At 36.0% G+C, this 24,468-nt stretch overlaps 1 protein-coding gene across 1 annotated transcript in view; it reads right to left on the bottom strand.

Moving 5' to 3' along the window:
* The window catches only part of LOC129216806 (disks large homolog 1-like), a 175,217-nt gene that overhangs the window by 59,318 nt on the left and 91,431 nt on the right, over positions 1 to 24,468 (bottom strand). Inside the window, exons 9-11 of the mRNA XM_054851023.1 lie at positions 24,030 to 24,114; positions 12,629 to 12,785; positions 9,469 to 9,571 (exon numbers count right to left, since the gene is read on the bottom strand). Coding sequence (XP_054706998.1) covers positions 9,469 to 9,571; positions 12,629 to 12,785; positions 24,030 to 24,114 — 345 coding nt within the window. The remainder of the gene's footprint in view (positions 1 to 9,468; positions 9,572 to 12,628; positions 12,786 to 24,029; positions 24,115 to 24,468) is intronic.

Here is a 24,468-nt window from a genome sequence, read left to right as displayed (position 1 = left end):
GAACAGTATCAGCAGGGATAATTGGTGTCCTATTCAAATCCATCAATTTTTCTGCTAGTACTATTTGATTAATTTGACTCATCTGAAGTTGATATAAAAAGTTTTGGTCAGCAAATGGATGCTTGGTATGTTAGGTAAGTTGTCTCTCCAGATGTTAATTTAAAAAATCTTTGAGTAACAAATGCAAATAAAAAAAAGTAATATTTTTAGAACAGTTAACTATATCTGTATTATATATCATTTTAAAGAACTAAATTTTTAATGAAACGAAAAGTCAATACTTGACATAGCTTTTTAAATATTTTTTTAAAATAAAATCTTTTTATATAAATACGGGAAAATGAGAAATGGAAAAAATATCGCAATGAAAAAATAAGGAACGTAAATTCTGTTAAAACACAGAAAGATCGTAAATGAACGGAAAAATAAGAAATGGAATTTTCGTTCAGTCACGAGAAATTTATAAACGGAAAACTACAACTACGGAGAAATAAGAAATGGAACTTCTGTTAAATCACGGAAAGTCATTGAACGGAAACGTAATATTTACGGCAACTTTGCTGCCGGTACTTTCTCCGTTATTTTCAGGAAATTTTTTTAACAGTGTATAGGATCTTGGAACAGATTTTAACCTATGTACTATTTGAGCTGGTTCCCAAATCTTATTTGCGTAATTTCTTATTGTCACATTATCTCCTTCTTTGAGATCTTGTAACCAATGAGCATTTTTGTCGTAATAAAACTTCTGCTTATTCTGTCTGTGAACTAATTTTTCTCTTATATTACTGAAAAGCTGTGCGTTTAATAATTTACTGGTTATGGGTAACTTAGTTTTGAGCCTTCGGTTGAACATCATTTGAGCAGGAGAGAGATCTATACCTGCAATGGGGGTATTTCGGTACTCCATTAAACCTACATGATAATCTTTGTTATCCTCCTTTGCTTTTCTGAATAAAGATTTGACTATTCCTACTCCTCTTTCCACCATACCATTACTAGGTGAATAGTGTGGACTTATGAAAATGTATTCAAAATCCCATTCTTTGGCAAATTGCTTGTATAAGTAGCTATTAAATGGAATGTTATCTGAGACTACTTTATCTGGAACACCGAATTTTGCGAAAATAGACTTCAGCTTGTCAATAACTTCATTTGCAGACTTATCATTAAGTTCACAAACTTCCAACCACTTTGAATAATAGTCAATCAAAACTAAGAAAGACTTGTTTCCAAAACCCATCAAATCAGCACCAACCTTTTCAAATGGTCTGTAAGGAATATCGTGAGGATGAAGTGGCTCTTTGCTATTGACTCTTTTAAATTTTTCACAAACCCTGCATTGGGAAATTAAATTTTCAATCTCAGAATTCATTTTAGACCAGTACATGATCTCTCTGGCTCTCTTTTTGCACTTATCCAGTCCAAAGTGTGCTTCATGAATAAGTTGTAACATTTCCTTTCTCAGAATTTTTGGAACTACAACTTTGTCACTAAGAAAAACTAATCCGTTGTTAGTATGTAAGTCACTTTTTAACTTGTAATAACATTTTATATTCTGTGGAATTTTCTTTGTGCTTTCTGGCCAACCTTCTTTTATATGTTGAAGAACTATTTTTAATTCTGGATCATTTCTAGTTTCTTGTTCAAACTGGCTTTTTCTCCTTTCACTCATAGGTAAATATTTTGAGATTTGATGAACGACATTTAACATTTCTGGATCATCTTTGATACAAGTGTCAGTAGAAAATGCACGAGACAAAGTATCTGCTAAGTACATTTGCGTACCAGGTACATAGATTATATTAAAATTATATTTTAGAAGTTTCAACAACATTCTTTGCATGCGTGATGAAATTTTATGCATTGGTTTCTTTACGATGGTTATTAATGGTTTATGATCACTCTGTATTGTTACATGTCGACCGTATACCAAATTGTGGAACTTTTCAAAGGAAAATACAATAGCTAGTAATTCTTTCTCGACTTGTGCATAATTCTTTTCGCTATTTGTAAGGCTTCTTGATACAAATGACACAGGCTGTCCTTTTTGAATCAAACACGCTCCAAGTCCATCTTTGGAGCTATCACATTGAATTACTATTGGGTCTGAACTCGAAAACACTTTCAAAACTGGTGTTGAACTCAGTAAAGACTTAATTTTCATGAAAGATTTTTCTTGATCTTTTCCCCAATAAAATTCAACATTTTCTTTGATAATTTCTCTTAGAGGCGCTGTAATAGTCGATATGTTCGGCAAAAATTTCGACAAAAAGTTTATCATACCCAATAACCGTCTAATATCAGTTTTATTTGTGGGAGTTGGCATGTCAAGAATGCCTTGAATGTGACCTGGATCTGCTTTTAATCCAGTACTAGAAATGATTTGGCCCATATATTTTACTTCAGGGACTTTGAATTGAAACTTTTCTGCATTAAATTTGACATTAAATCTCTTAGCCCTCTCTAGAACTTTTAATAATGTAGCATTATGTTCCTTTTCATTCGCACCAGCGATGATTATGTCATCAAAATATATTTCAATTCCTGAGATGTCACCAAACAATTTTTTGGCTTCTTTTCTGAAAGACCTCGGGTGCCGAAGAAATACCAAACGGTAGCTTGTTAAACTTGTATCGCCCAAATGGAGTGTTAAAAGTGCAAATTTCTGAACTCTTATCGTCTAAAGGAACGTGCCAGAAACCATCTTTAAGATCAAGTACTGAAAATACCTTTTTACCTTCTAACCTACTGGTTATATCTTCAGATGAAGGAATTAAGTAATGTTCCCGCTTTATGACTTTATTCAAATCTCTTGGATCAAGGCAAAGCCGTAAACTTCCATTTGGCTTCTCAACAATTACCAGACTTTGGACCCAATCAGTCGGCTTGCTGACTTTTGAAACAATTCCATCATGTTCCAATTTTTCTAAAGTCTCTTTCAGTCTACCCTGTAGCGCTTGTGGTACCCGTCTAGGAGGATGTACAACTGGAACAGCATCATCTTTTAAAACAATCTTGTATGGTTCATCAGAGAATTTACCATTTCCACTGAATACACTCTTAAATTGGTCAATAACCTGTTGTTTACTTTCAATTTTCAGTACGTCAACTCTTTTAATTAACATTAACTTACTACATGCATCTAATCCTAAAATAGGTTTTGACTCAAAATTCACAATGTAAAATTCTAGTTCAATGTCTCTAAGCTTATCTGTAGAGCATTTAAATAAAGCAATTCCTTCCGGAATAATTTTATGATTCCCATATGACAGTAGAGTAACGCTCGTTGGCTTAAGATCTTGTTTCCTTACTAGGCTTCTAATTTCCCTATAAGAAATTATATTGACATCAGATCCAGTATCAAGCTTAAAATTCATACTTAAACTTTTCTTATCATTTGACAAAATTACATTCTTATTCCATGAATTTGTCTCTTTTACTTTGGCGGAGTGTACTGAATCAATAAAAACACAAAGTTCGCTTTGTTGTTTAATCTCGTCAACTTTTCTTCCATGTGATTGGCAACCAATAGCAAAATGATTTTCCTTTTTACATTTGGCGCATTTCTTTCCATATGCCGGACACTGTCTCGCTTTATGACGTCTTCCGCATTTCTTGCAATCAAACTCAGCATTTTGTGACGATTTAACAGGCAAATTTTTCTTAGTAAACTTTTTCCGCTGGACGACATCCACGCTAGTTTCATTAAATATCGGTGCTTCAGCGCCTTTCATCAACCTTAAATGCTCTTGGCTCGTTTCTGCTGCGCGGACAAATTTAGCTGTTTTGATTAGAGTTAGGCTTGGCTCCCTTAACAATCTTTCTTTAAGTCCTTGGTCACGTATCCCAAGTACAATCCTGTCACGGATTAGTCCATCTGTTTGTTCTTCAAATTCACAAGTCGACGCTAAGGTTTTCAACTGAATTAAATAGTCATCGAATAACTGTCCCTCTTTTTGGCTGCAAGAAAAAAACTTGTAGCGTTCAAAAACTACGTTCTGCTTTGGCGAGCAATAGTCCTCAAATTTTGCAATAACATCTTCGAAATTATCACTTTTGGAAGAATCGCCGTCAAAATTGAACGTGTTAAATATTTCTAAGCCTTGATTTCCCAATAAATTCAACAAAATGGCGATTTTCGTTTTGTCGGATTTGGCGTCTTTTTCTGTCGCTACCAAATAATTTTCTAACTGTTGTTTCCACTTTTTCCATGATTCTTTTAAATTTCCTGATGAGAAATTAAGTTCTCCAGGAGCACGGAACGAATCCATTTTTAATTGTGGTTAATTACTTCTTAACAAAATTTATCCACTGTAGGATATTCAACGTTTAATAATTTCCTTCGTGTAAATTAAACGCTCATTTAAAGAAAACCAAAACGTCTCTAATGGTTTTGCAATCCACTTACTATATTGGTTTTAACTCCTGACACCAAGTCAGTTGGTTTATTTATTTAGAGAGCGATATTAAAAGTAGGAGCCAAACATGTACAAAACAACACAATACATTTATTTAAAACCAACTAATAATTTCAACATTTGGAAAACGACTGTACGTGCATTACTATTGCGTGCGGTTCATAGTTACATCTAACACTACCTATTGTTGGATCCGATCGATTTCTGTGATGTTTCCCATGAGGCAAATCGACCATACATACCACCAGAATTTAGAAAACAAGTGTTTCATCACGTTCATGACATGGCACATCCAGGCATTAAATCTACAATCAAACTAATCTTCTCAAAATTTATTTGGCCATCGATTAAGAAAGACTCTAGAAATTGGGCCAAGTGTTGCATCAAATGCCAAAAGTCAAAAGTTTCCAGACATGTACGGAGTCCACATCAACAATACCATACAGTAAGTCAACGTTTTAGTGAAATAAATCTTGACATCATAGGACCCTTACCAACGTCAGAAGGCTACCGTTATTGCCTTACTATCATCGACCGTTTCTCACGTTGGCCAGAAGCTACCCCAATACCTGACATAGAAGCCGGAACAGTTGAAGATGCGCTAGTAAAAACCTGGATAGCTCGTTTTGGATCTCCTTCTACAATCATAACCGATCAAGGACGCCAATTCGAATCAAATTTGTTTTGGGAGCTATCAAAGCTCATAGGTTACAAAAGGCAACGCACAGTAGCGTATCATCCGCAAGCGAATGGCGCGGTGGAACGCTGGCACCGCACTTTAAAAGCTGCCATTATGTGCCATGAAAATCAAAGCTGGACAAAATCACTCCCGATTATTCTGCTTGATTTACGCACAACTTGGCATACTACCTTCAACTCGACGCCAGCTGAACTTCTTTACGGAGAAAATATCCGTTTGCCTTATGATTTTTTTGAAAATACAGCCGGTGAACCCCAGTCTGAATTTGTAAAATCTCTAAAAAGTAACATTCAAGAGCTTAGACCTGTACCATTCACAAACCATTCATGTCAAAAACCATTCGTGTTTGCAGACCTAAAAAAATGCACCCGTGTCTTTGTAAGAACTGATTCTGTTCGCCGAAGTCTTCAACCTCCATATCAAGGCCCATTTGAAGTTCTAAACAGAACAGACAAAATTTTCCAAGTCAAAATAAATGAAAAGGCAGTTAACGTTTCAATAGATAGAGTAAAACCCTGTTTTTTGGAAAATTCTACTATTAAAAATGATTTTCTATCCAGTACACTGCCAAGCGAACAGCCACAACATACTCCCACTGCCAAGTTCGATCAACAGCCAGCTCTCAAGAAACCAAAGTCACATTCTCCAAAAGCTCCGCAGAAAGTTACATTTGCAGAGGACTTTCCTCCACCACATTCCAGATCTGGACGTATCGTTAGACGCCCAGCTCGTTTTTTTTTTGAACAATTTCTTGATCGTTCGGTACCTCACTAGGCGGGGGAATGATGTGGCGTCTCACTGTAACCGGATAATTTCTATATATTCCTTTTTTCTGTTTTCATATTGTGGCAACGGTTGTGATGTTCGAACGACTACGGCGCGTCCATGCTTTGTCAATAAAGTTAGTTTTTGTTCTCTCTTCACAAAAATGAATGTCGTCTAATTACTGTCGTTTATTTTAACGCGGCAAGACCACCATTGACAGCCCCACACAGTAATTAACTCACTATTCTTACTACGTCCTTGCCTCTCTTGTTGTTGTTTACGTAACCATAGTTACTGTCCGCCTCTGAGAAGCCTTGACGTAACCATACTTACTATCCGCCTCTGAGAAGCCTTGAGCAAGTCTTTTTTTTTTTTTTTCAAGGGAGAGAAATCAGTAAGAAGAGGAATTGTTAGGCGCAGAGTTGGGCTTCAGCCGTTTTTTTGGGAATTCCAAATAATATTATCAATTATTTGTTTATTTTGATACGTTTGGCTTTAATTAATTCCCTATTTTCTTTTATCTTGCAAAGTCACAAATGCTAATTTCAATGTATGTAACGTATTTCTCGATCTTAGACACGTGCGTGCCTTACGTCATGAAATGACGAAGTTCCTTATCCATTTGATTGGCCGCCGTTCTAACATCGGGAAATGCGCATTTCACATGCGAATGACTCTGGCTGACTATATATGTTGCTTCTGTAGCTCAGTTGCTCTCTCTGTTAAGGCGCCGTATTTTAGTTTCGTAGTCAGCCAAGTCGGCTACTTGTCGTCATGCTCTCGAATAAGCATTTTATAACTGTAAACCTTATCTGCAAACCTAAAGTTTAAATAACTGTAACTTCGATTGCATAAATGATTCTTCATTTGTCATAATGCAAATTTACAAATAATGGTTTTGCCTGTTTTACAAATCTATCTATGCTTTGAGAGAACTTACTTTGCAATATCATATTTCATATGTAAATAGCTCGCCCAGGATAACACTGTATCATATCACCAAGGAGGAAATAAATTCATAATTTCAAATACAGGTATTGTTTTTCTGAAGAGGGACTCCAGTTACACTCTGCAACTAAAAATGCACTAATTAAATTAGTCATCGGTGCGATAACTTCATTGATAAAACCTCATCGCACAATACGTTTTTCCTCACCCCTATTTCAACAAATGAAATCGTTTAATCGGCCGGCCAGCGGAGCTCCACTTGCCAGGACAGTGTTAAACACTACGGAAAGATTGGGTGCCATTGCTTCAAGAGAGGTTGAACTTAATTCATTTTCATAAGACAACACAGGAAAGATTAACAGTATTAAGAATTGAAATAACACCCAGGGCACCGGTGGCTATCGAACACACGACATCCGGCATATGAAGCGAAACCGCTACCAGGCAGCGCCATGGAGGCCCCCTCGCCTCTCTTCACCTCTCCCTTAACATCAGATCATCAGAAAAGTGAGTTCCTTAGAACAGACACCAAGCGTCATTTCAGATTTTTACTTCCTTTTACGAAAAAGGAAGTAATGTATTCGCGAAAAAAATTTCCGTCAAAAATCGGCCTTAATTTCCATTTTTCACACCCCCGAATGAATGTTCAGTTTTTTTTTTCGACCCGACCACACGGGGATATATGCCAACGAACCTAGACACACGAAATATCCATTTTGACGACCCCCGAGTTAATTACAACGAATTTTCTCGTGACATCCGTATGTACGTGCGTGTGTGCGTATGTATCTCGCATAAATCAAAAACGGTATGTCCTAGAAAGTTGAAATTTGGTACGTACACTCCTAGTGGGACCTAGTTGTGCACCTTCCCTTTTGGTTGCATTCGAATGTTTCTAAGGGGGTCTTTTGCCCCTTTTGGGGGGAAATCATTGTTAATTTCGATGTAAACTCAAGTGGTGTTATAATTTGTCTGACACTTGGCGATATATCGCCAGTCTTTTAATCGCCAAGTTTTGTCGCCAACGTGGCGATAAATTTGGCGATTTCTTTTTAATTTTAAATTTGGTTTCGATTTGGCCACTGTTGGTGATAATTAGAGAGTAAACAATGGAATCACATTAAAATTGCCAATAATGGGGAAATGACATTAAATTGGAATAAAAGGAAGTCATGTGATGCACACATCATCTTGTTTGTACTTCCTTTTACAAAAAAGGAAGTATTGTATTCGCAAAAAAAAAATGTCACTCAAAATTCGGCCTTAATTTCCATTTAGCTGACCCCCGAATGAATGTTGAGGTTTTTTTTTTCAACCCGATCACACGCGGATGAGAGCCTAACAACGTATAGACATCCGAAATATCCATTTTGACGATCCCTGAATTAATTACAACGAGTTTTCTCGTGACGTCCGTATGTATGTACGTGCGTATGTATGTCGCATAACTCAAGAACGGTATGTCCTAGAAAGTTGAAATTCGATACTTAGGCTCCTAGTAGTGAGGTCTATTTGTGCACCACCCTTTTTGGTTGCATTCAGATGTTCCAAAGGGGGTGTTTCACACATTTTTGCGGAGAAATCATTGTGAATTTCGATGCAAGCTCAAGGGGTGTTACAATTTGGTGGACACTTGGCTATATATCGCCAGTCTTTTAGTCGCCAACTTGGCGACAAATTTCGCTTTTATTTTTAAAAATCTGGTTTCAAATTGGCCACTGTTGGCGATATTTAGAGAGTTAACTATTGAATCACATTAAATTTTCCAATATTGGAGAAGTAACATTAAATTGGTGTAAAAGGAAGTCATGTGATGCACACATCCGCTCGTTTTTTAATTGTCGTGGTGATCATTGACTTTGATGCGACGAGACGCATGTAGATGTCAATGGAGTTAGTTTGCCATTTATCGCCTTTTTGGCCAGAAATATTTTGAAATGCTCGAGCTGACCTAGCTAACAATGATCACCAATAAACTATCGCACCAAGAACAAAAATCTGTCACTTGGAAAGTGGCAGATCTTCTCAAATTCCAAAAGGGAATATTATGTGTATTGCAATCAGTGATGTTCCGGATATCCGTATCCGTATCCGCGGATATCCGAGGGAAAATAAACCGTTACTTTTTTGACGGATCTTAAACGGATCATTTTCTTCCTCGATCTTGAGAATTTTTGCGCTGCATTTATGCTAAAATAAAATGGGAAAAATTATTTCTAGCCTGTCCAGTAGCAGCTTTACACTCTTGCTCCTGTATCTTACATCTACCGAGTAAGCTAGAAATAATTTTTGACATTCCATCTAAGCATTACTGCAGCGCTGACTCATTCCTCCCAACTCTCCTTCAGTTTTAACGGAGATTTCTTTAAGGAGTAAATCAGTCTTGATTATATTTTTGCCGCAGTTGACATTTTTTGAAGAAACTGCTATTATTCTGACTGGAATACCTTCCGTAACAAATTTTACACTTGGATAGTTGAATTGGGTAAAAAAAAAATTGAGATCCGTATCCGTATCCGCGGATCTTGACACGAATGATCCGTATCCGTATCCGCGGATCTACTTTTTGAACGATCCGGCACATCACTAATTGCAATGCTTCCACCATGGGGGGCGTAAGGGATACGAAAGACTCACCTTCAGGTCTGTACTGCACGACCATGGTCACCGTCTGCCCGGCTCCCTTGAGGGCTGCCGCCGCCTGCTCGTGTGTCGCCTGCCGTAGGTCCACGCCGTTCACCTGCAACAGGAATGCGTAACATCTTAAAACACGATTCGAAACTCACTTACATACTGTTTCACCAAAAATAAAACTCAATCAAATAAATAAAAAAAAATAATAGTTTTAAAAAACATGCTTTAGTAGCAAAATGAACTAAAAAGTTAAAAATAATCCTTGGATGACAAGTATATAAAGTCATTGACCAAACACTTCATTTTACTGTAACAGAAAAAAAGCGTGCGGGGCTTCTTATCAGTTGTCTTAAATTTCTTCCACTTGTTGTCCATTCAAAAATGTAAAAAGGCCGCTCCCACGCTTTTTAGCCTACTTTCCCAGTAAAAGTCAGAAAAAGAAGAAAAAAGCATGAAAGAAGGCTTAATGCATCTTAAAAATATATCGAAAAACAAAAAAAAAAACTCAAAAATAAATAAAATAATTAAATAAATATCGAAAAATTAAAAATTGGAAAGTAGGGTATTGAGATGGGAAAAAATGTCTGTCGGTCTGTCTGTCTGTCCCCCCCCCCCCCCTAATAACTTTTGAATGAATAGTCCGATTCGAACAAACTTTTTTTTGTTCGAAAGATCTCGGCGAGGACACCTCATTCCCATATTTCACTTTTTGATTTGAACTATTTTTTGTTCAATTTTGAACAGTTCAAAAAAAACTTAACATTAGCGCCTACGGGGAAATTCAAGGCAATTCCGAACTGTGAATTTGCTTCAAACAAAATTTGTAGGAAAAAGCTTTTGATGAAAAACTTGTATATAAAATATCTTTTTGATTTGAACAATTTTCCGTTCAATTTTGAACTGTTCAAATCCCTTAACATTAGCGCCTACGGGGAAACTGAAAGTCAATGTAGATTCCGTACTTGAAGGCGGATTTACTTCAAACAAATTTTGTTAGAAATAGCTCTTGACGCCACAAATTCCAGACTCCGACTCCGAGAATTTAGAGGCACCTGACTCCGACTCCGATTCCTGTGCCCGACAATTCATTTGACTCCGACTCCCCGACTTCAACTCTGACTTCGTAGCTTTGGCAAAAATTTATGGACAAATGACTAACTCCGATTCTTGGATATTCGACTCTGACTCCTTTATCTCAAAATGAGATTGACTCCGACTCCGACTCCTCAGCTATGGTTTTAACTGTGAAATACTTATTGTTGATATGACTTGTTTTTATTTTCACGCTAAAGTTTAAATTTAGCTATTCAGTTACCGGCGAATCAACTCGAAGTCATTTATGTTTCTACATAAGATATGCGCAGACGATTTTTTTTTTTTTTTTTTTTGACAAAGAAAATTATTTCTTTAAGTTGACATTTTATTGTTTTTTTTTTTTTTGTTTTAGTAATTGCATTAATTTATTTTAAAAAATGTTTTTGGCAACAGGGCAAAAAGAAACGATTTTTTTTTTGATATGATGTATTTATTTTAATGAGCTTATTAATTTTACTTATTAATTTTTCATTTTGAAAGCTATTAAAGATTTTTTTTAATCTAAAAAAGTGTATTAAGCTACTTTGTTTAAAAGTTGCTGCTATTTTATTTGTTCGTGTTTTTTTTTTTTTTTTTTTTGATGAGTGAGGAATATTTTATTCCTAGAAATCAGCTTAAAGTATTTTAAAAGTATGTTTGAAAAAAATTGCAATTTTAGCTATTTTTGAGAATATTGATCAGGTACTAGAAAGTAGTATGGGTATACGGGAAAGGAGGCTCGTCTAGTTCTAGACAGAACTTCTTGTTTTTTATTATTACAGTTAAATTAAGTGTTTGGTCAATGACTTTATATACTTGTCATCCAAAGATTATGTTTAACTTTTTAGTTCATTTTGCTGCTAAAGCGTATTTTTTAGTTTTTTAAAACTATTATTTATTTTTTACTTTTTAGTTCATTTTGCTACAAAAGCATGTTTTTTTAGTTTTTTAAATTATTATTTTATTTGCATCAGACATTTTGAATGCTTTCTGGTGATTTCATGTGCAAACATTGTTACACTCCACAGCTCTGATTTGTACGTTGTAAGTAATTCTAATAAGCCACTGGCTATTTGTCCGAAGGAAAGTTGGACCCACAAACATACAAGTTAAGCTTATAAAAGCGTGTTAATTAGAATAAACCAATAACTTATCAGATAAATAAATACCTTTTTCCTGAACAGTAAAGTTAGACAAACAACGTTAGAAAAAGCACAAATTTGCCAGTTACAGCAGACACGTGTTTCGGCGTTACAGGGAACGCCTTTTTCAATGCAAAAAAATAATGAGCTTATGGATGAAAAGACATCCGACAAAAGCCTTTTCATCCATAAGCTCATTATTTTTTGCATTGAAAAAGGCGTTCCCTGTAACGCCGAAACACGTATCTGCTGTAACTGGCAAATTTGTGCTTTTTCTGACGTTGTTTGTCTAACTTTACAATAACTTATCGTTAATAAATTAATTTGATTATAGAGTATTGCATTGTCATCGGGTCTGAGGTTGCATTCCAAATTTTAAAAGATTCCGATCACAAAAAGTGGGCGAAAATTGAGTTGCAAGATTATAAATTTAATTTCGGTGTAGACGGGATTAAAACGCACGCCTAATGATTCCCGGAGGTGGGCGTCAGCGAAGACCCGCTCCTTAGATCTCTACCATGAACGCTCATAAAGTGGTGGAATGTACTAACAGTAATAAGCCACTAGCTCTTAATCCAAAGGAGAGTTACTCACAAACATAGAAGTGAAGCTAATAAAAGCGTGTTAATACATGATTTTTCTGGATACACCTAATGTAATCTCTACACCTAAAATAAGACATAGTTAATATCGTCATTAAATGAGCGCTGTATCTCTTTATAACTTGCAAAAAGAAAATACTAACAAGTACAGGGAAGGAATGGTGAAACATTCTAGACGTAAAAATTCTATAGTAAAGACGAAGACATGCAAAAATGATTTTAAGGTGGCGTGTTTTAATACGTGCAGTCGTTTCGAAAATATGAATTTTTGAAATCGGGTCCACCACCTTTGCGTTCACCTTCTACATACTTATATAAGAAGGAAAGGGTAGTTCCATAACTTACCGAGAGTATCTGGTCTCCCCGCTTCAATTCCCCGGACAGGTCCGCCGGTCCTCCACCGAGGATGAAGGACACGAAGATGCCCTCGCCGTCCTCCCCGCCAACGATGTTGAACCCGAGGCCAGTACAGCCCTTGTTCAGAATCACCTTGCGGGGCTCGCTGCCAAAAGAAAGAACATGCTACTTCAAAAACCATTAAACCATCATGCATACTTTATATCTTTTTGATTCCAAGACAGCGTTGGAGATTATTTATAAAGAAAATAAAATTGAAATGTAGTGAGTGGATTACCATAGCAGATACTTCGAAAGAGCATGCTACTTCAAAAACCATTGATGAACCATCTAACTGCTCATCAATGACCAGTCAGTTGAGCATCATGCATGCTTTATATCTTTTAGCTTCCAAAACAGCGTTGAAGATTTATAAAGAAAATAAAATTTAAATGTAGTAAACGGATTTGGCTACTTCAAAAGAACAAGCTACTTCAAAAACCATTGATGAACCATCTAACTGCTCATCAATGACCAGTCAGTTGAGCATCATGCATGCTTTATATCTTTTAGCTTCCAAAACAGCGTTGAAGATTTATAAAGAAAATAAAATTGAAATGTAGTAAGTGGATTACTATATAGCAGCTACTTCAAAAGAACAAGCTACTTCAAAAACCATTGATGAACCATCTAACTGCTCATCAATGACCAGTCAGTTGAGCATCATGCATGCTTTATATCTTTTAGCTTCCAAGACAGCGTTGAAGATTTATAAAGAAAATAAAATTGAAATGTAGTAAACGGATTCAGCTACTTCAAAAGAACAAGCTACTTCAAAATCCATTGATGAACCAACTGACTGCTCATCAATGACCAGTCAGTTGAGCATCATGCATGCTTTATATCTTTTAGCTTCCAAAATAACGTTGAAGATTTATAAAGAAAATAAAATTGAAATGTAGTAAGCGGATTACTATATAGCAGCTACTTCAAAAGAACAAGCTACTTCAAAAAAAAAAATTGATGAACCAACTGACTGCTCATCAGTGAGCAGTCAGTTGAGCATCATGCATGCTTTATATCTTTTAGCTTCCAAGACAGCGTTGAAGATTTATAAAGAAAATAAAATTGAAATGTTGTAAGCGGATTACTATAAAACGGCTACTTCAAAAGAACAAGCTACTTCAAAAACTACTGATGAACCATTTGACTGCTCATCAATGACCAGTCAGTTATATCTTTTAGCTTCCAAGGAAGCGTTGAAGATTCATAAAGAAAATAAAATAGAAACTTGGTGTATGCTTGTAGTACACAGATTACTATAGGCGGCACAATTGCATTTAATGCGACAAAACTGGGATGTATTGTCCCAGCCAATGGATTGAATAGTTGAATAGCATTTGACAAGAAAATTTCACGCACTAAATTTAACTTCTTTTTGAGTCACTCCACTTAATTTTTTTTTTCACTTTGTTGACCAGTGGTGCTCAACCTATGGCAAGCGGGGATCATTTGGTCCTTTTTTTTTCAATATTATGAATTGTAAACTATGTTATTGAAACTTTGAAAAAAATCGATCATCTTTATTCGGTATTGAAAGATGATTACTTCAAAATTGAAGCCAAATGGTCAGAAATTAATATCTAAAAGGCAGATGGAAACGTCGTATTCATGAAGTAAACACATAAATTAATTGTTGACAACAACTAATGATACGTAATTTTTCTTCCTTTTCCGTCGTGTTTTCCCACGTTATCTAGGAAAAAAAACTCAAATATATTTCAATTGTATATGCGTTCTGTTCCGCGAGAGTTATCTTAATATGAAATGGGGTCAACGAATAAAAAGTTTTTGTACCACTGTTGTAGACAAAGATTGTGTGTGTTATGCATTTTTATTAAAGGAGTATTCAAGTTTCATCTCTTAACATACAAATAAAATTATTCGAAGTTACCATAACTCTACACTAACTTTAATTCTTGATATACAATGACGTCTGGGAGATGTCATTAAAATTATGTTTGCCCTGACGTCCATTTGCCATTAACGACGCTATGACGTTTCCAAGACGTCATTTCATGTCAAAGGGTTTTTTTTTGAAAGATTTACACTATTTACCATTGCAATGTTGATTGGTGACGAAGAATAAATGTTTCGGAATCTAGGCTTCACTTGTTCTATTCGGAATCACCCATTGTCAATGTATTATAAGGTGTGTGTTTGCCCCAACTATAGATACAAGTTTATAGACACGAAATCAGATTCTTTACTTTTTGAGAGTGCTCTGTTATTCTTTCGAGTGCATCCTGCTGCCCTTTGCACTACGCTGCAATACTTCTCCGATATATGCGAAGTTAAATTTCTGGAGCAGTCATGCAAACTAAACCGTTAAAATTCACACAGTGTAGCTTTTTTCCAAACTTTTTTCGATATTCTAACTGTTAATACTCCGGCGAGACTATCTCCAAAAGTTTGAGTTCTGAAAGGAATCATAGCGATTCATAAAGTTTCTTAGTGCAAATTAAATCAATTTTCAGCAGAAATATATTCACCTGGACATTCATTTTGCTATTCGCCATCAAAATAAGTCAAACTATAGATCAAAACAAAAGTAAAATCTGGAAAGTGTGTCTCTTCAATCTATACTAATACAGGTCTCCCTACTAATACCTACTAAAAAATACAGGGTGCGGAGAAAGTTCCCACAATTTTATTAGATATTTCAATAGGCTGTAACTAACACATAATTCAACAAATCAACAAGTTAAAGCAATAAAAACTCTTCATGGAAACAATAATAATAACATTAAACAAAAAAATTATAACAATTGTTCGAAATTGGCTCCTTGGACTTCAATACATTTACGTAGCCGCAGTCTGAAATTGCCAACGATGCTCGCGCACGCATCCACCGTTATCTCATTCCAGGCATTTTGCAGTGGTTGGACGATCACTCCGTGGACGGTCGGCAGTCCCCCCAGTCTCCTTGTAGCGTTTCACAGCGTCATAGACTGTTTTACTCTTGAATCCAGTCGTTCGAATAATATCGGCTGTTTTCATTCCCTTCTTGTGCAATTCAACGACAGTAACACGCACATTTTCACGATTCATAGCTCACCAACTCAATGAACTAACAAAGAACAAATGATTAAACCTCAAATACTTTTAATGCCAATAAACAATATGTGCCAAATAAATCGCCAACATAGGATTTTAACATCAAAAAAACGTTTTAAACAGAATTGTGGGAACTTTCTCCGCACCCTGTACCTACTAAGAGCTCTACCTACTAATAAAGGCTAATCTACTATAGATGCACCTCTATGGAGAGGTGTGCTTTTTTGAAAATATCTCCCGTTCTTTCGTACTAGACTCAGCTCTAACTGCAAGAGTTGCGCACATGAAGGCTCTCGTCTTCGTTAACAGTTTCAAACATAGAAATTTCGTTGAAGTGCAATCTGTATCAAGCGTAGTATCATGCTACATATAAAGAAGAATCGAAATTTCCCTATTAACTTCATTAACACGTTTAATGCCACTACGATTCGAAAGGAACAAAGCCTTAATATGTGTCATTAACTCTTTCGGTCTTATGACACAACTTAAAACTACCATTAATTTTTTGTTTTTGTTGTTGTCTTATTCCTCCTGATCTAAGGCTGAACCAGGTTCACGAGTCCAAAAACCTTCAAAAAGTCAAACACCAGAAGAGGACTAGAATAAATGTCCTCCCTGGTAAGGCATGCGCAGTTCAACAGATGTTCCGGAGAGGCCTGCTGTAAGTTGCATTTGGGACACATCAAATATAATTTTTGCCCCTTATCAAAAGAAAGGCTCTTGATTTGACCACTGGAAAGTCTACTAATAGCAGACTGGGTATCTCTATCCACTTTGATGCTAAAAGAACCACCCGGAGCCTGCCTAGTATACCATGAGCGAGTCAGAGGGATCTTCCACAGGTGGTGATTTGAGTTCTTTGTTTGGGAGCAGATCTCTGCAAAAGTCAAAGTACTACTTGTGAAGTCGCATACAAGAATCATTCATACTCCTGAAGTGAAATATAATTAATGCAGCAACCAATATTTCACCTAGAAAGTGTGACATTTCTATCTAGACAAGCAAACCTCAGTAAAACAACGTCTACTTTTTAGCTCATCAATGAGTATTGGGCTCGCTGCTGCCAATTCTATGCGACAAAAATCAAAACACCAACCACCAGGCCTTAATCCCAACTTAAGAGCAAACATCTTTTACGTCCTCTTTTGCAAGGTATTAAGTACTCTCATTCATGTCTTGTGAAAAGTGGCGCTAAAAGTAGGGACAAAAAAACCGTCGTAAGCAACGATATTCATTTTGCTTTCAAACTTCGACCAATCATGCAAATGATGACTTTTTTTCTCTTCTTATTTCCCTCCGAAATTTCCACTCAATGTTTAAGAGAGCGCGATAAGAGAAGATTTTCTCTTTACCTAGGCCCAGTTAACACTTTGAAAGCAAACGAGAATTTGATGGCCCGATCGAATTTCGTCGTCCTCTGTTTCCCGTATACGAGAGTCAGCCATTTCTGTTCTCCTGTCTCAAAAACTCGATTCTGTAGAAGATAAACAAAGGGTGTTTTGGAGTTTGTCGTGGTAGAAAAACTGATTTGAAACATTCGAGTTTTATTACGAAATCTCTTCCGGTTTATGTTTTGAAAAAGTATTACTGTTATAAATTAATCACAAAGAGTTGTTTGCTTTGCAACAGAGATCTTTACATTCTTCAAAATACAAATGACAAATCTGTACCATAGAAGAAAGAGCCCTATGTAAAAAAAGAAAAACGAAACTTTCCAAAAGATGTGTTTAAAGTTTTCTTTTCGTGATCATATGTTCACCGGATTTTCATTTATGGGGTTTTTTAAATGAAATTTTTTTCTACATTTTAATGCCTTTTGATATGCAATGATAGGAGTTTTTAAATTTAAAAAATTTTAAGTTATTATTTCAAAATGGACATAGTGCCCTTTACCTCCCAAGTACAAATATACAATCATAAAAATTTTAATCTAAAATAAGTCTTTTAACATCAATAAACATATGAGACTGAGAAGCAAAGGGATGTAAGTGGACATTTTCTAGATTTGAGTAAAATGCTTTTAAAGTTGCGGTTCCAGGTAGGCTTTCTTTGAAAATTTTATTTAAATCATAATGGCAACTACCAGGGCTACTAGTACCATCTCTTGCCCCAAGACAGAGGAGAGGTTTCACCTATCATTTGTACTGGTTATCTCCAAATTTTAAATTTTGCCACTTACATCCCTTTGCTTCTCACTGCCTCATATGTGTTTACATTTTAGACTTCATATAACACGAAAAACTATTAATCGTAGTATTTTTGCCAGATGCAGCATTTGATATTAAAATATATCAAGTGCATTCGGTTCGTCTAAAGCGCTAAATGTACAATGCTGTAATATTGTCACGATGATTTAAATAATCACAGAGGACGTTTAACTAAACTAGATATTTTATTAGCTTGCCGCAACTCGCAGCATGGAAGAACTAGAGAACTGCCCACAACTCGTGAGGTTCCCGCTTTTATATGAACGTAGAACATTCTAGAACATTCCGTTAGAAAGGGAAAGAAACTTACAGAACATTTTGAACACGGTATAAATAAAAGCAATTTAAAAGTCCAAACACTGGATTGTCACAGCCGGGACCAGATCCTGGCTCCTACCTGCTCGAAGCCCCGCGCGCTGCCAACTGAGCCACACTGATTAACGTTTGCGCGGCGATATAACAAATTGATAGTTTATGTCTCTGAAAGTGTTTCAATTTATTTATTTTTTACCATAATAAAATCACAATTAACCAAATGCCCATTCGTAAAATAGTACCCAAGCTTGGAGGTCATTTACAAATACAAATACAAATACAAATGTGACGACCAGCAACAGGCACTGGGCCCAGCTAGGCTGGTCCTAGTCAATTAATTAGTCCCCAATGAAGATCAATGGCCCTCTTAAAGCTATCCACTCCCTTGCTCATTACCACCTCTTCCGGTAAGCTATTCCAAGTGCCCACGACCCTGCTAAAGTAGTAGTTTTTCCTGATTTCCAAGTTAGCCTGAGATTTAAATAGCTTAAAACAATGACCCCTTGTCCTGCTTTCCCCGCAAAAAGTTAATCCATTTACATCTTTCATTTTGATAAATTTAAATAACTGAATCATGTCCCCTCTGACTCTCCTTTGCTCCAGGCTATACATGTTAAGCCTATTAAGTCTGGTATCATAATCTAAATCTGAGAGTCCCCTTACTAATTTAGTTACCCTTCTTTGAACCCTTTCCAATACAAAAATATCTTTCTTCAGATAAGGCGACCAAAACTGAACAGCATACTCCAAATGAGGTCTTACTAAACTCCTATATAAAGGCAGAAGAACTTTCTTAGATTTGTTCGAAATAGATCTATTGATGAACCCAAGCATTTTGTTGGCTTTGTTACTAGCAATACTGCACTGTTGACTAAACTTGAAGTCCTGATTTATAAAGACACCCAGATCCATAACATTTTCTGCCTGATTTATGACTGAACCCTGTAAACGATATCTCATACGCTTATTTCCATGACCTAAGTGTAGCACTTGACATTTCCCTACATTAACTGCCATACCCCATTTATCTGCCCACTTAGTAATATGATCTAAATCCTCTTGCAGCTGTTTTACTTGTTCTTCATTTTCGACAATCCCCATAACTTTTACATCGTCAGCAAAACAATTCATGCTTCCAGAAATATTATCATTGATATCATTCATAAATATAATAAACAAAAGAGGCCCTAAAACTGATCCCTGAGGAACCCCACTTAAAACATCACTCCAATTAGAATGATTTCCTCTCACAACTACTCTTTGCTTCCTACCAGTAAGCCAATTTCTAACCCAAAGTAAAGTTTTTCCTCCTATTCCAATGTCAGCTAACTTGCTGAGAAGAGCAACATGCGGTACCTTGTCAAAAGCTTTTTGAAAATCAATATAAACAACATCCACACATTTTTTGTTATCTAAAGCTGAGGTAACCTTGTCGTAGAAATGCAATAAATTAGTAGTACAGGATTTACCTTTCCTGAAACCATACTGCAAACTAGTCAACAGACTATTAGTCTCTAAGAACATCATGATCTTAATTTTGATCAAAGTTTCGAAAATCTTACAAATCACCGAAGTCAAACTTACAGGTCTATAATTCCCAGCAATACCTTTAGACCCCTTCTTGAAGAGTGGCATTATGTTAGCCAGCTTCCAGTCCTCTGGCACCGTCCCCGAGTTATAAGAAGCATTGAAAATATTCAAAATAACATCCACTAATTCCTCTGCACATTCAACTAAAATTTTTGGATAAATATTATCTGGTCCCGGAGCTTTAGTTGCTTTAATCTTTTTCAAATGAAATAAAACCTCCTCCCTGGAAAATACAAAATCCTCAAGCTGTATAATAGCTTGTGTCTTGTTAGTGTCAACTGTTGAGATACAGTTATCGTTAAACACACTGGAAAAAAAGTTATTTAGAACATTTGCAATATCCCTATCGTTTTGGATTAAATTTCCATGCTCATCAACCAAAGGCCCAATTTGACTGTTTCGAGCTTTCCCAGAATTAGCGTAAGCAAAAAACCTCTTAGGGTTCCCATCAATGTCATCTGCCAGCCTTTGCTCCAATTCCCTTTTCTGAATCCGTACCAAATACTTAAAATTTCGCCTTGCCTTACCATACTGGATCCTTTCCGCACTCTGACCAGTTTCTTTAAACTTACGAAAAGTGGCTTGCTTATAATTAAGAGCTTCTTTAGTCTCCCTGGAGAACCACATGGGCCAAATTTTGGTACTAACACCTTTTTTCCTAAATGGAACATAGTCCCCAACGGTTTTAGCAAGTTTATCCTTAAATTCCGTCCACTGCTGATCTACGTCGCTATTTTCCAACCCTGACGAAAAAACCTCTTTCAAGCTCTGCCTAAGTGCAACAAAATCGGTGTTTCTGAAATTGGGCACAAACCTAAAATTATCATCTTTGCACACTTCAAATTTAACCCGGAACCTAATGCTGTTATGATCACTATCTCCAATATGCTCCCCTACACTCAACCCCTGAACAAAACTACCTATGTCACAAAAAACTAGATCCAAAATGGCCTCCTCTCGAGTTCCCTGAGTTACAACTTGATCTAAGAAACAGTCACCAATTACTTTTAAAAATTCCTCTTCTTTGCCATTACCAGGATAAAAATTATTCCAATCAATACCCGGAAAATTGAAATCCCCCATTATGATAACGGATCCCTTACTGGACATGTCACTAATAATACGGTACATCTGTTCATCTTGTCCCTGGTTTGAATTAGGTGGCCTATAAATGTTTCCAAAGCGTAGCTTTATGCCCTTACTGCTCATCAACTCCAGCCAAACCATATCAATATCAGTAGGCTTATCATTTATGACCAATTCATTGCAAATAAAATTGTCTCTAACATAAAATAAAACCCCACCACCTCTTTTACCTACTCTATCCTGTCTGAATAAATTATACCCAGCAATATGTAATAACTCTGCATCAGATTCGGTAGCCCATGTCTCTGTAATTCCGATAACATCCAACTTCTCATCCATAACTATGCTTTTCAATTCATCCATCTTGTTCCTAATACTGCGAGCATTGGTATAGAAAACTTTAAGCATGCCTAAGTTGCTATTGCGTCACGCGAAGTATAATTTATTTTTGTCCATTATACCTTAGTACACTTGCAAAACAGTACCTTATGCGCTTGCGTCGCACCCGATACATTTCATTGCTACTAAACTTGATTTATTTCAAAAACAAAATGCTCATAATATGCTCGTGAAATACGATGGGGCAGATAACATTTTTTGCAATCTCTTGAGCTGTTCGTACCAGAAAAACGGAATAGTGGGGGGAAAATGTAAGTAGCAATTGAAAGACCTTAGTGAAACAAATTTTTGAACGAATAAATTACTTGCCCTCTTCTCCCCGTTCAACGAAATATGAAGTCTCAAAGTTTGCCAAGATGTAAAAAAAAGTGAGCCTAATTTAGCAGAGTTTCGGTTCTAAATGGGAGACATCTTCACTCTTTGCAGATGCAGACTGAAGTGTTTGGTATTACTCATCTCTCGCCAAATCTTTAAATTTGGCGACATTTCACAAAATTTTGGCAAATTTTAGGATTTCTAAAATTTAAAATTTAAGATTTAAAATTTTGGCCGATTCACAATAGCGGGAAGACGAGGGGAAATAATTTATGCGTTAAAAAAGTCTCACTCTGCGCTTAATTTATTTATTTATTTGTTTCCTTTCTTCTTTTTTTTTTCATTATTTCACAATTTGTGCGGTTCCATGGTAAGCTGCACAGAAAATGAAGCAAACAACATTTATTCTTTAAAAGAGCTTTTTCGTGGGAAAACAAAATGGAGGCATGCCTATACCTCGGTGGGACTTAGCTTTCCGACAGCCACAATTGCGAGTTTGGAAACGTTCGAAGCGCCGCATTTGCATCCACTTCCCATCTATCGTTTGCAGAGTGCGTCGTTTTCGAAAGTCATACCTTCACCCCAAGAGATAAGGTTCTACGAAAATGTTTCAAATTTCTCTTTCTTTGCTGACATTGTTAGAAAAATTATTTCTAATGGAGTAGTATTAAATGGATCCTACGCGAAACTCCGATGCAAATTATTCTATCCTTCAAAAGAAACTTTCGGTTTGAATAAGTCCAATTTAATTGCTATTCAAAAGTAAAATTATTTCGAGTCAAAACTTTCTCCAACTGTGCGAGAAAGAAAATTTCTTCACAGATTAATCCTTTTTTTTACTGTTCAAGGCAGAAACAAATAGAAAAAGACGTTGAACTATAACATGAGAAAAATAAAAGTAAGAAGTTAAAAGTGCTTGCATAATAAAAGAAAATAAAAAAGAAAACAGAAAGAAAATGCTAGCAAGAAATTAAAATCATATACACGTTAAAAACAATGAGAAGTGCAGATATATGTTTTCTGTTGCAAGAACCTCTTGCTAAAAAGTTTTAGAAAAAACTTGTGGATGAAAAGACAGCCAATAAAAGGTGTGTTTAGTGAAATTTTAATGTTTTTAGGATTTAAAAATATGTTGAGCTTATAAAATGCAAAGAACCATTTGTAAAAAATGTATTATGCAGCCTTCTACAGTTGTATCAGCTCTGAAAATCATTTCACAGCTTGCAATAATTGCACAACTAACCTTCGATTGCGAAAAATGTGTGACACCTTTACAAAACACTAAATAGTTGCTCGAAGGGTGCCACTTAGGGTGGTTCAAAATACATGTAAAAAAAAGTTTCTCCTAGATAACAGGACACCCCTCAATATTTTTATACTTGTGGATAGTAATAAACTGGAAGAATTTTAGCTTCCTATTTCAATTGAAAGAGGGTACTCAACCCCCTCCCCCAAACTTCATCAGTATGGGGAGAGGGGGGGGGGGTGAAAAATACATTGAACTGAAAAAACAACGCTACATATTATGATATACACGAGTATTATGCATATACTGTTTAACCCCGGATTGTATGGAAAGACAAACATCCGTTTTACAGCCGGAAATGGACGAATTTATTATTTTTTACCGATGTCAGCTTTTGAAGAAGCAGAGTCTCATTCAAACGAGCGGAATACGCGCATCAAATTTCTACTTTTCCCCCTTATTCACATAGATTCGTCTTATCTAGACGTTTGAAAATTCCATGCAATCCGTGGTTGGACAGTACATTTCAATAAAGTAATTATTTACACAAGGAAATTAAATGTTTCTAAATTTATAACATTTTCTATGGAACGGCTAATGTTAAATTGAAGGGTCATTGAGCACCGTCTTAAAATTTGAGTAAGAAGCTAAAACTTTTCCAGCATAATACTCTTAGTAAGTCTAAAAAAATTAGGGGTGCCCTGAACTCTAACTGAAAAAAAAAAATTTTTTTTTTGAACCACCCTAGTGCCACCACTTGTAAAAAATTAGAAACCCCTGGATTATATCGTTTTTACACATCCGCGCCTCAGTTATATAAACTAACTTTGTGCGAGTTTTGTAGCAAGAAAGAGTATTAAATTAAAATTCAAAATTCATCATCAATTTAGCTGCTATGTTTTCCCCAAATTTTGAGTCGTGTCACTTTTCTTGCCGGGGTCAGATATTTCTGTTGAACTTCGGCAAAAAAGTGACACATGTATTCTTCAAACACTTCGCCAAATCGGTTACAGTAATTTATGAATATAACAGTAATTTATGAAGCCAACATGTGATTCCGATCAAAGCAATATGACAGCATTTGAAAAGTTAGCTAGTTGAAAGCTTGTCCAAAAGACAGAGTTGAAGGGCTCACCGTGTGAAATCCTCGTCCGTGACCACTTTCGGTAGAGGAGCATTCATGAGGGTGTCGCTCTCGTACTTCGACAGCGGCATCCCCACTAAAGAAGATAGAGAATTCACAATTAGTAAAACATGATAATGCTTTTACACATAAAAATATCACTGGTTGAGAAATGATTCGCTGTTTAGAATTGCAGTTAACTCTCGATTACCAGAAGCTTTATAAGTCGAATATTCCACCGTCTCGATATTTTCATTGGGTCCTAAATTCTTGAAAGTTCTGTGGGAACTTTCCATTACTCGAACTACCAATAACTCATAGGGCTTTTCTGGTCCCTTGAGACTTCTGACTTATCGAGAGTTGAGTGTTTTTTTTTTTTTAAACCAAAAAACGGTCGAACTAAAGGGAAAGTAATCTGCTTTGGATAATGCTGTTTTTTGATTAAGATATG

This window comes from Uloborus diversus, chromosome 2, assembly GCF_026930045.1.
Source record: "Uloborus diversus isolate 005 chromosome 2, Udiv.v.3.1, whole genome shotgun sequence".
Taxonomy (NCBI): domain Eukaryota; kingdom Metazoa; phylum Arthropoda; class Arachnida; order Araneae; family Uloboridae; genus Uloborus; species Uloborus diversus.
The sequence above is the reverse complement of the archived record's forward strand: the minus strand, read 5'-3'. Positions and strand labels throughout refer to the sequence as shown.